The following is a 13,209-nucleotide window of genomic DNA, read 5'->3' as shown; positions in this document are numbered from 1 at the left end:
GATCTTGAGCTTTATTGTGAAAGGTTTATGTGGAACATAAACAAGCGGACACGCGATGCTGTTACCGTCGTTGTTGCTAACCACAACACATAAAAACAGGCGCTTGTCCGTCCGTAGTGTGGTTATATAAAATATAAGAAAAAGAGAGAACTTTAAGAAATTAATATAGCCACTACAGTGACCATCAAAATGATGAAAAAATATTGCCGTAAACAGTTTATTTTGCGACACCACGAAAAAAACGATAGCGTAAAATTAAACGATAGACGTTTTTATATCGTCATCCGATATATATCGTTATATCGAACAGCCCTAGATGATTTCATTTATTAAGGGATAAAAGATATCCAAACCTACCTGGCCCGATGTGAAAATATAATTGTGCTCTAAACCTAGTAATTGGTTGTGCCATCCTTGGCAAGAAGAACTGCAGTCAAGTATTTGTGTTAGTGGTAATGAGTCTTTCACTTTGCTGTGGAGGAATTTTGGCCCATTCTTTTTTGCAGAATTGTTTTAATTAGGAGCGTTTTCCAGCATGAACAGCGTGTTTAAGGTCATGTCAAAGCATTTCAATCAGATTTAAGTCTGGACTTTGATTAAGCCTCTCCAGAATCGTCATTTTGTGTTTGTTTGTTTTTTGAGCCAGAAATGGGCCTGCTTGTGTGTTTTGGATCATTGTTGTGCTGCTTAATCCAAGTGCTCTTGAGCATCAGGGTATATACTGATGGCCAGACATTGTCCTTTAGGATTTTCTGGTAGAGATCAGAATTCATGGTTCCATCAATTATGGCAAGTTTTCCAAGTCCTGAAGCAGCAAAGCAGCCCCGGACTGTCACACCAGCACCATCATGTTTGACTGTTGGTATGATGTTCTTTTTATAAAATGTTGTGTTAGTTTTTCACCAGTTGTAACAAGTTCCACTTGTGTCTCGTCAGTCCACAGAATATTTTCCAAAAAGTCTCTGGGATCATCAAGATGTTTTTAGACACATGTGGGATGAGCCTTTGGTCAGCAGTGGTTTTCTCCTTGGAATTCTCCCATGTATAGAATTTTTTTGCCCAGTCTATTTCATATTGTTGTTACTCTGACTGACACCTGCAGTTCTATAGATGATTGTTTTTTGACCTCCTGGATGATCCATTAATGCACTCTTGAAGTAATTCTGGTAGGCCGGCCACTCCTGGGAAGATTCACCACTGTTCCAAGTTTTCTCCATTTGTGGATAATGGCTCTCACCGTAGCTCACTGGTTTACTTTCTAATCCTTTCCAGCCTGATAGATATCAGTGACATTGTTTCTAAACTGTTTCTGTAGATCAAGGTGTTATGTATTGCTTTTTGAGATCTTTTAGCCTACTTCAGTTTGTCAGATACTTTCCATTTAAGCGATTTCTTGATTCAACGGGCCAGGAATTAATGAGGCCCGGCTTTGGCCTGTGTAATTGAACTCAGCTTTCTGAAAACTGTGGTGAATCACAGTTAATTCATGATTTAACAAGGGGGACATTTTACTTTTTCACATAAGCCAAGGTAGGTTTGGAAAGCTTTTTTTCCCCCTTAAAAAATGAAATAATTAATTAAAAACTGGGTTTCATGTTTACTCTCGTTAACTTTGTCTAATATTAAAATTTGCTTGATGATCATGAACGTAAATATTACAAATATCTTTTAGAAATCAGGATGGTGCAAACACTTTTTCACTGCACTGTGCTTTATTTAACTACTCCATGTAATTTTCACTCTTGCTGTGGTTGTAGCGCAAGCACAGATTTACCAGAGGACTTCTGACCTCTCCTGCTTTTGTTGCTCTCCCTTTTGCGTCATGCAAGCATGCAGGCACAGGGGACTTCACTGCGAGAGCCTCGTCACACTTGTCTTGGAGCTTATGTAACTCCAAAGGCCCTCTCAGTGCATCTGAAAGCTTTGTCCTTTTGGTATAGACGGTGACATTCTAGAGTGGCGGCTTCACTGCTGTTGTCCTTCATTCTGATTGGGCAGTTTGTCAGAGAATTATAGGCCAGGAGCTTTAAGGTCAGTCGATTTGAAAATAAAAGAAATATTCTTGGAACTTAAGCTTTTGCAGAAGTTTCATTTAACAATACTTCTGTGTCCTTGTCATTTAGTCTTTTTCTTGTCTACTTCTCCTCCTTCTATCCTCTGAGGTTTATTTCTTGAGTGATTCTCTCAAATCTTACATAAATAATTTAACCAGTCATACAGCCATGATGTAGAAAACCTTGGAGATGAAGTTCGTCAGAATAGTGAGATAATATGGTTGAAATGCATTTGAATGTTGCAATCTTTTATCCATTGTACATGCTTTTTCAAACATTTTAGCCACAGTATAAAGTATATGACATTTAATATAAAGTAGTTACTATAGAGTCATAGGAAAATGTAATTACTTTGTGAAATAACTTACTTTAGTTTCTTGACAAGAATAAGAGCTCTCTTTCTCTCTGGCTTGCATGTATTCACAGAAAATCAAACCACAGCTAGCTAACTTCAAAGACTGGGATCAGTGACGTTCTAAGTCTTGCCTGTTTGCAGTCTAAACATCTTCAACCAATGTACAATCTAGACATAACAACTACAAAAAATGTAATTTGTAATTTTTACACAATGTTTCTTGTATTCACTCTTCAGTGCATAGAAATTGAGAAAAGAATAAAAAGCTCCACCATAAGTAGAAAACAGACAGCGGTGCTTCTGCAGCTCTCTTCTCTTCTCTTCTGTCCTCCCAACTAGACATGAATTACCTTATATAAATTGTCTGTATGGACTGGGCAATGAAGCTCTCAGTGCTCAAATTTTGTGCTGATGTGGAATTCAGATTCGGAGGTGTGCCCCAAGACTGGAGTCTAATTCTTTCTCAGACAACTTACATATGCTGGAAGATAACTGTTCCAGTTCAGGCTTATGTTTTTGATTAACACAGAAGTTTGAATACATTTCATGACTCAGTCTCTTTTTTCTACATCTGAATAACACTGTAAAAATAATAATAATCATGCAGTGTCTGTGAAAATGTGCCAGTAGCCTCTTGACTGAGCAAGCATTTTGGATGCATGTGAGAAGCATTGTGTTAGGCCAGACCTGGCTGTCCTTGTTCCAGGACTATTATAAAATGATTTCATATGAAAGTAGGACAGTATGATATCTGCCAGCTACTGCCTGTTCTTGAGAAACGTCAGAAATCCTCCAGCCTCTCTGAAGCTGCACTCCTTCCTCCAGTGAAGCCGACACCTGACGTTTTCTTATTAGGCCGTTGCCTAATATGCAGAGGTCCTCACTCCAATGTTTAAGGCCACTGAAGAGGAGTCAAGTTGTTCTGTGTTATCTACCCCTTTTCTTGTGGGTGTGTTGTGTGCGTGTGGTACCTGTAAATCCAGTGTAATGATGTTATATAACCCTCCCTTAACAAAGGAATATGTGGAGAGACATGATTGTGGCTTTGGCTTGACATGGGTCAGAATCTCTTGCTCTGACTCTGTGATGGGACTCATGGGAATCATATGTTTTTATCCTAGCGTGAGGGAATGAGTGTTGTGTGCCATCAGCTTCAGTAATCAAGTGTTTTTGGGGTTCATCAAAGCGGTGAACAAGAGCAAATTAATTAAGTCGTGGCTTAAGTAGGGTTGTTTTGGGGTTGAGCTCTGTCATTGCATGTTGTCATTTGTGTTGTGTTGTAACTACATTTGTATGATTATAACACTAAACATAAAAATATTTCTAATTAAAATCAAATACCACAGCTCCTTTGTTTGCTTCAGTTAGGCTTTCTTTGTTACAACCGTAATTATTCTGACCAGCAGACAGCCACACTTACAGCCTTGAATGGTCACGTGTATTCTCGTTGTAGAGGCGCACAAAAATCGCACATTTCCAGGCGCATGTCATGGTGTGAGTAACTGAGCACTATTGAAATTCCAAGAAAAGAAAACAGTGGGCTATAAGTGATCAAGCTGTAACAGTGAGACGCTAAAAAAAACTGAATTTGAGTTCAACAAAGGGCTTGATTTTATTGCTTTTCTGGGAACCACTTGAAATTGGGTGGAAAATGTTCTTAGTAGCAAGCATCTGCATCATGATGAAAAGTTTTAAGACTTTCAGAGACTAGCAACAAGGTGGGAGAGTTGTATAACCAACCAAAAACCATAGTAACAAGAAAATGAATCATTTGCGTCTACATTGAGCAGATTGTGACACATGGGTGAGCATACACACCTATGACTAGATAGACTGTCCTCCCTCTTGCGTGGGTTTTTGAGCACAGGCTTTCTGAGGTATTTACTCAGGTTTTTTTGTCTTACATAACATCTTTTCTCTTTCTATTATGACCAGTCATTGCATTGACAAGGTAATAAGATATAATCTATTACCACCTACATGAGATGTGAAGCAATCTAAAGCATAAGTGCATCCAAAGTAAAAATAAAATTCAGAAAACGAAAATTAATGCCCAGCGAGGGCAGTGACTGGAAATGACTTTAACTTTTCTTATTGATTCTATAACCCTAAACATTAATTTCAATTGTTATTTAATATACAATTATTTTAATTTTAGACGTTACATAGAAAAAAAATAATAAATAAGAGTATTATTTAAGGCTGCCCCTAGTTTCTGTTTCTTGATTAGCTCTTGCCTTATAAGTGACTTCTGGTTCAGGAGGCTACAGCAAGCAAACTCATTGTTGCTTTAAAATTATTATCATGCAAATTTTTTCTAATTATTTTAAGTCAGTATATTGATATATTAATGGGAGGAGATGGCCTCGTGGTTGTGTGTTGCCCAGGTTTGGGGAGAGCCACGTCTGAAATTGTTTTGCCATCAATTGGCGGTAAATTCATTTCAATTTAAACAAATTACAGCATATAGAATACTGGCATCAATTTTTCTACTACCTACTTCCTGCTATACAGAGTGTATTCCTTTACATCCTTAACATTTAGCATGACTCGCTAAAAGGTTTCATATTTTGACAGGAATGATCAAAAAGAAAAGAGTCCACAGGCTGATGAATTAAACAACACCATTTTTAGGCATTTAAATGATATGCATAGTACAACTTTATCATATTTTTGACTGGGTTGTTTCCCGGTAGATGCCAGACTGCTGTTTACCATGCTCCATTTGTGTTTTTCATTTTATCACCTGTTGTTTTGGAACATTAATTAGTTCATCTACCTCAAAGCCAATAAAACCCATGGGGAAACCTGATACTCACATTTGACGGGGGTGTGTATGTGCCCTCACATGTTTGTGTTTGCAAGGGAATATTTAAGCACTGACATTATCATATGACTAATTCTAATATTGTTTTTAACATGTGGGTGGTGGTTTAATGGTATTGGTTTTAGGTTTTTCAAATTCAGATGATAATGGAGAGTGCGTGACTGCGGGTTGGATTTGTTGTTTATGCCTGTTTATGCCTTGATGTTGCGTATGCGCATGCACGATCATGTTTTAGCCAGAGGTGAATCATTATTGTGTTTACTCCAAGGTTAGTTTGTGCGGAGTGACCCAAGCAGCACAGTCATTTTGGTGGAGGCGTATGTTAGTTTATATCATTTGGACAGCAGGATTTCCCCAAGCCTAATCTGGATTCTCCTGCAGGTAGCTGAGGAGTGGGAGGCTCTGAGGTGTCTGTTAAGAATGATGCATATTGAGAGGATGTGAGTGTGCAGAAACACCTGGACGCATTAACATTTAGACAGTATTGTATGTGTAGGTGTGTGTTTGTAGTGCTTGTTTCTTTGCAAGATCTAAATCGGGGGTGGGCAAGTAATTTTTCCAAGGGTCCACATGAGAAACTGGAACTGTTCTGCTCAATATTATTTTTTTTTCTCTAGGGAAATGTAATTCTCTCCCAATGATCTAAAGGATAATCCGCTCATTCCCACCAAATATAACCTGATGTAAAATAGAGAGTTTCAGTTCTGGAACATGTTCACAATGTTTATTTAGACACTTATGCTATTCACAGTACTCAAATAAGGCTTTGCCAAGTCTTATCTGGGCCTTTATTGTTCTCTGAGAGAGCAAGCTTTGGTCCCTTGGAAAAAAAATCTGCCTTGAATTCTTGATCCGCTAGCTTTGAGGGCTATAAATGGTTCATTTTGTCCTGGGTCACTGGGCAGAAAAAGTCCTCTGTTAGAGTTTTTTTTTTTTTTTTTCCTTCATGGATCACTGTAAATACTCGAAGACATTTATGAAGCTTTAGTTGAGGTTGTGCAATTCAGCTCCTCCAAGGACACACACTTTATTGAAACACCTTCTTTTTTCTGTGAAGTGGGACAAAACATAAACTGCTGTTATTATAAAAGCAAGGCTGCTGAAACTTTGGAAAAGTGGGCCAGGTGTCTACTTTGAAGAAGCAAGTTACATCACACACTAAGCTGTCTAAGGCGAATGGGGGGATTGATGTGTTCACCAAATTTCACAGTGACCCATTCACAACCATTTGCTGCTAATAATAATTCAGACTGGACATAGAATAGTTTATCTAATCAGCACGAACTTAAATATTCCTGTCTGAATAATCTTAGTTTCTGGGAATCATGTTAATGGAAATCGCATTCTTCATTTGATTCATCCCTTTATCACCCACATGGTTGGCCAGAGTGCTTTTTTTAGCTACATATAACCATGTGGGGTTCTTTAGCGCACTGTTTTAAAAGCTCTTCCTGAATTGACTCATAAGTCAGCAGCCTGTGCAGAGCTTGAACAGAGCTGTTTATAACTTCACTGTCTCACACCCACAGCCATTCACATAATCATGCAGGGGCTAAAAGCCCAGAACAATATAGGCTCCACAAAGACACCAACAGTTCTTCAACCACCAATTTAAACACCTGTAGCAATCTGTATATTTGCATAGAGGCTGTTATAAAGAAAAACCTCCACTGTCATTGGAGATGTTAAGCATGCTTATTTGTGTGGTTTGATATTTGTGCTTTACAGGCGACCTATCGACCTTTCCTGCGGCAGATTCTAGAGGAAGTCTTTCACCCTGATCGACGTGAATGTCCTGACATCGAGCACATGTCTGGAGGTCTTACAGACCTGTTGAAGACCGGCTTCAGCATGTTCATGAAGGTTAGACATTCCTCACAAACACTTATATGCAACAGAGTCAGCTCTGTCACAGAAGAAATTACCTGATTTGAGTTATTTATACTTAAATTGGATAAACTGTTAAGAAAATGTATGAATGGACGAATACATAAAAGATTAAATATGGAAACTTTACAACTGGGTTACATTAGTACACATGGCTCTGGTAACATGCACATCTCTGAAGACACCATTTATACTGAAATGTGCATGCGGCACCTGCATTCCAGACATTTGGTATACTGTGAAACAGAAAATCCCAATGTAGATCCCAAACTGTCAAGCCACTGAAAGCCAATTTCAACCCTTTACCATTCACTTTCACACTAAAGCAATTGATTTCATTGGTTGCTAAATGACTGCAGTTAAAAAAGAGAAAATTCAGTATTCACAGTGATAAACATGTCGTAACATATTCCTGTGCCAGCTTAACATCATGTTCCAAATAAACAAACTATCAATTTTTCAGCTTCAGCTTTTTATTACGATGTCTTTGTACTTTGTTTATAGTCAAATATAGTTTTAAACAAATTTTCATTTAAATCTTATATTGCATTGCAATTTTTTGGATATGGCAGATTTCAGAAATCCCACACAAAACATGAACTGCTTCTACAAATAGAAGCTGAATGAAATGACTATACTTTTTGGACAAAAATCAACCCTTTAGAGGATAAACCGCCAAATTAATCCTTTTTATACACATTTTCAAAAGTGTTTGTGCTGTACCTCAAGTCTGTTAAACATATCAACCAAAAATATAGAAAGGGTTTGCTGACTATTTTTCTTGATTCCCAAGAATGAGACATCTTTATTGTATAACCGGTAAAAATGAGTCACTTTTGGCAGCTCATTTGGAGAAAATCAGAGATTACTGATGAAAAAGCATGAAGCCCTTATAGTCTGTGGAGATGAATATCCTCATGACATTCCAGTGCCTGTCACCTATGGGTGATTTTTGATCTCTGGGATCTATATGTGTATTAGCCTCATCTCCACAATGTTTCCAGCCTAATAGCATTACATTTGTTGACAGTGTTGGGGTAATTAACGCTATGAGATGTACTGTTATGTAATAACTACTTAACAATATAAATATTACGCTACACACTGGCATAAACCAACCCAAAGAGCACTTCATTGATTTTGTCGTAGAAAGTTGTACTGGTAGAAATTGATGCTACAATGCTATAAGCCTGGCTGCTCATCAGTGCTTTTGTTACCTATTGAAGATCAGACTTCTTTAATCGTGTTGGCAGAAACTCATACTCGTACAATTTAACTGTGTTGGGAAGGTTACTTTTAAAATGTATACCACTACAGATTACAGAATACATGCCCAAAAATGTAGTTTGTAACGTATTCCGTTAAGTTACTCAATGTGAGCAATGTATTCTGAATATTTTGGATTACTTAATATGTTATCATGCTTTTCACAACTGTATGAATGTACTATTGCTGTGTGATTTATTACAACTACTGAACTGAACATGATTATTTGCAGCTAGCAGGTTGTTAATGCTATCCATCAAGTCTAACAGTCTGCGGTCTATGAACTAACCTCAGCTAACGCTAGCTAACAATGTTAGCTCGGTGGCAAGTAGCCTTCAGTAATAGTAATAAATCACACAGCCATAGTACATCATAGATACTGAAGTGACCCATAACCAGTGTTGGGTAAGTTACTTTAAATTAGTAACTTAGTTACATTACTAGTTACTTCTCTAAAAAAGTAACTCAGTTACTTCAAGTTACTCGTTACTTTCAAAGTAACTAGTTACTAGGGAAAGTAACTTTGGTTTTACTCAGAATTCTCTTGTTAATGTGTTGCTTCCGTAACTGGATACCCAGCAAGATTGCCAGTCTTCTAGCTTGCTTACTTGCCACAAGTGCACTGTGCCACCTACCAATAGAAAGGAAAAAATAATGTACATATTTCCACGAGAGAAATCCCACGCCTGGACCGTCGTTGACCGCCGCCATGATTCTAGCCTGCTTTTTACATCCAACACAAAAACTGCAGTCGTGGTGGTTTTGATTGTACTGAGAACTTGGAAATTCTGCCTTCTGAATAGGACGATGTAGGTAACACCAGACTGCAGATGAGCTGCATACAGGGCTGGACTGGGACAAAAAAATCGTCCCGGGCATTTTGACTAGAGACCGGCCCACCATTATAGGAAAAATCATAAAGCCTTTGAATAAAAATGTGCACTGTTCTGATGGTATATATGCATCAATCTATCAATTGTTTGTTGTAAGATTCAGATAATTATTTATTAAAAGCTAGACATTTTAAATGAGAATAAGAAAGAAAAGTATTTCTTTGTGTCCCCCTTTCCCTGTTTATGCCCTACCTGGCCCCCTGGCAACACTTTGCTAGACCCGCCCCTGCACAGTTACCAGCTGTCAGCTACGTAGAAAAGGATGCTGGTGTTATTTGTCTCTCAGAAACAGCTCATAACTTCCCTTCAACTCATTCGTGTCACCTAAAAGGTAAACCTGTTTCTCCATCACCTGTTCAGCTCTGATGATTCAGTAAGGACATCTCCTGGTTTCATCTTCATGTTTCCCTCTCACCAGATAACCAAACTGATATCATGACCAGCAGCTTTACAGCTGTGGCTCCAGCAAACATCAGCTGATACTAGAAATTAATATTAAATAAATTCTAACAACAGCTGATCAAGCTTAAACGTGCTGCTGTTGTTTAGCACAACATCCGCTGGTTTCCTCTTTCTGGCGCAAAGTGGGCGATAAATAAACAAGAGAGAAAAGCCGATCAGCTGATCATTGATCAGTTTCGTGATTGAAGTAGAAACGGGAGAGAATGAGAGAAGAAGAGGCAGCTGTGCAGCTCCAGCTTTGTGTCTTTTTCATTGTAGCTGAAGTCCGGGACAAACTGTGTTCCTTTTCACCTCAGTACGAAACGCGTAATATTTTATCTGAATACCAGACGATTCTGTTTTTTAAGGGACGGTTGGCAACTCTAATAATTAACCGTATGAACAAAATAAAGTTCAACATCAGTAACATCATAGCACCCACCCAGCTGTATAGAAACTCCGTCATGCTAGCTAGCACGCAGTACGAAAATGTCAGCATACCGAAAATAAACTCCACCTAAACTTGGTTTAAATCTGACCCAGATAGACTGCAGGTCATAACTTCTTACCTGAAGTTCAGTTCACCTGACACGCGGACCGGCGGCCGCTTCGGGTCTCTCCTCTTGCCTCCCTTTTCCTTCATCCACCTGCTGGCTTCCACCACTTGCTAATGTTACTGAATCTGTGAAGCTCCGCGATAGCCACCACACGAAGTAACGAATAACGAGCCTATCTAAATCCCAGTAACGAGTAACGCGTTCCTGGTTTTCGCATAATAACTAGTTACCGTGCTCGTTACCACAATAATAACGTAGTTACTGTAACGCGTTACTTAATAACGCGTTAGTCCCAACACTGCCCATAACCTAGGTAGCTACCACAGCTAAAACAAGTTAGCTGCATCAGGCTAACATTAGTTTTTAAAAAAGAACTTACTTCCAGATGTTTCTTTAGGTTGGAGGTGGAGTCTTTTGCACTGAGAGCAGCTTGGTTGCTAGCAAACAGAGTTTTCATTGCACGGTCAGATTTCGCCCACCCCTTTCTTCTTTAAATGTGAAGTGGTGTCAGAAATGCATTCCTGTCTGTGCAGTGCTGGCTCCGGGTCCATTGTGTAACTGACGTGGCCAACATTAACAGCTTACTGTCAGTACGTGGAATTACCAAAATTAGAGAGGGAATAGCCTAACATATGAAACAGGAAAAGGCTGCCATTTATTTCAACAAAGTAACTGTATTCACTAATTTAAACGGCAACTGTAACGAAATACAGTTTCTCATATTTTGTATTTTAAATATGTAATACCAGTACATGTAATCCATTACTCCCCAATACTGCACTTTAATATCAATCTGGATTCTTCACTGCTAGCTTTGTGTTAGTGTAGTGTTTTTGCAGACATTTGCAGAGAGTCAGTGTTGTCCCAGAAGCAGTTGCTTCTAACCTCGAGTGCAGTTTAACCTTAATGTCATGTTATTGTCCTTTTGTGAAATAAAAATAAAAGTAAGGATCATCTTAAATCATTTCGCTCTCGTCTATTCCCAGTGACTTCTGGTGTACCCCAAGGCTCAGTCTGAGGCCCTCTTCTCTTCATAATATACATCCTCCCTCTTGGTACCATTTTCTGCAAACTTGATCTTCACTTTCTCTGTTTTGCTGATGACACCCAGTTATACAATGGTTTGCAAAAGTATTCGGCCCCCTTGAACTTTTCCACATTTTGTCACATTACAGCCACAAACATGAATCAATTTTATTGGAATTCCACGTGAAAGACCAATACAAAGTGGTCTACACGTGAGAAGTGGAACGAAAATCATACATGATTCCAAACATTTGTTACAAATAAATAACTGCAAAGTGGGGTGTGCGTAATTATTCAGCCACCTGAGCCAGTACTTTGTAGAACCACCTTTTGCTGCAATTACAGCTGCCAGTCTTTTAGGGTATGTCTCTACCAGCTTTGCACATCTAGAGACTGAAATCCTTGCCCATTCTTCTTTGCAAAACAGCTCCAGCTCAGTCAGATTAGATGGACAGCGTTTGTGAACAGCAGTTTTCAGATCTTGCCACAGATTCTCGATTGGATTCAGATCTGGACTTTGACTGGGCCTTTCCAACACATGGATATGTTTTGTTTTAAACCATTCCATTGTTTCCCTGGCTTTATGTTTAGGGTCGTTGTCCTGCTGGAAGGTGAACCTCCGCCCCAGTCTCAAGTCTTTTGCAGACTCCAAGAGGTTTTCTTCCAAGATTGCCCTGTATTTGGCTCCATCCATCTTCCCATCAACTCCAGCTTCCCTGTCCCTGCTGAAGAGAAGCACCCCCAGAGCATGATGCTGCCACCACCATATTTGACAGTGGGGATGGTGTGTTCAGAGTGATGTGCAGTGTTAATTTTCCGCCACACATAGCGTTTTGCATTTTGGCCAAAAAGTTCCATTTTGTCTCATCTGTCCAGAGCACCTTCTTCCACATGTTTGCTCTGTCCCCCACATGGCTTGTGGCAAACTGCAAATGGGACTTCTTATGGTTTTCTGTTAACAATGGCTTTCTTCTTGCCACTCTTCCATAAAGGCCAACTTTGTGCAGTGCACAACTATTCAATTCAATTCAATTTTATTTATATAGCGCCAAATCACAACAACAGTCGCCTCAAGGCGCTTCATAGGTACAGAGAAAAACCCAACAATCATATGACCCCCTATGAGCAAGCACTTTGGCGACAGTGGGAAGGAAAAACTCCTTTTTAACAGGAAGAAACCTCTGGCAGAACCAGGCTCAGGGAGGGGCGGCCATCTGCTGCGACCGGTTGGGGTGAGAGAAGGAAAACAGGATAAAGACATGCTGTGGAAGAGAGACAGAGGTTAATAACAGATATAATTCAATGCAGAGAGGTCTATTAACACATACTGAGTGAGAAAGGTGACTGGAAAGGAAAAACTCAGTGCATCATGGGAATCCCCTGGCAGCCTACACCTATTGCAGCATAACTAAGGGAGGATTCAGGGTCACCTGGTCCAGCCCTAACTATATGCTTTAGCAAAAAGGAAAGTTTTAAGCCTAATCTTGAAAGTAGAGATAGTGTCTGTCTCCCGAATCCAAACTGGAAGCTGGTTCCACAGAAGAGGGGCCTGAAAACTGAAGGCTCTCCCTCTCACTCTACTTTTAATACTTTAATACTCTAGGAACAACAAGTAAGCCTGCAGTGCAAGGGCGAAGTGCTCTAATAGGGTGATATGGTACTACAAGGTCATTAAGATAAGATGGGCCCTGATTATTTACGACCTTGTATGTGAGGAGCAGGATTTTGAATTCAATTCTGGATTTAACAGGAAGCCAATGAAGGGAAGCCAAAACAGGAGAAATATGCTCTCTCTTTCTAGTCCATGTCAGTACTCTTGCTGCAGCATTTTGGATTAGCTGAAGGCTTTTCAGCGAGTTTTTAGGACATCCTGATAATAATGAATTACAGTAGTCCAGCCTGG

General features: G+C 39.3%; 1 protein-coding gene across 1 annotated transcript in view; it reads left to right on the top strand.

Annotated features, from left to right (window-relative positions):
- scfd2 (sec1 family domain containing 2) overlaps positions 1–13,209 on the top strand; it is a 105,148-nt gene that overhangs the window by 82,075 nt on the left and 9,864 nt on the right. The window contains exon 7 of the mRNA XM_063467131.1: positions 6,965–7,099. Within this exon, the coding sequence (XP_063323201.1) occupies positions 6,965–7,099 (135 nt within the window). The remainder of the gene's footprint in view (positions 1–6,964; positions 7,100–13,209) is intronic.

This window comes from Pelmatolapia mariae, linkage group LG23 (genome assembly GCF_036321145.2).
Source record: "Pelmatolapia mariae isolate MD_Pm_ZW linkage group LG23, Pm_UMD_F_2, whole genome shotgun sequence".
NCBI lineage: Eukaryota > Metazoa > Chordata > Actinopteri > Cichliformes > Cichlidae > Pelmatolapia > Pelmatolapia mariae.
This window is presented reverse-complemented; position numbering and strand designations above follow the sequence as displayed.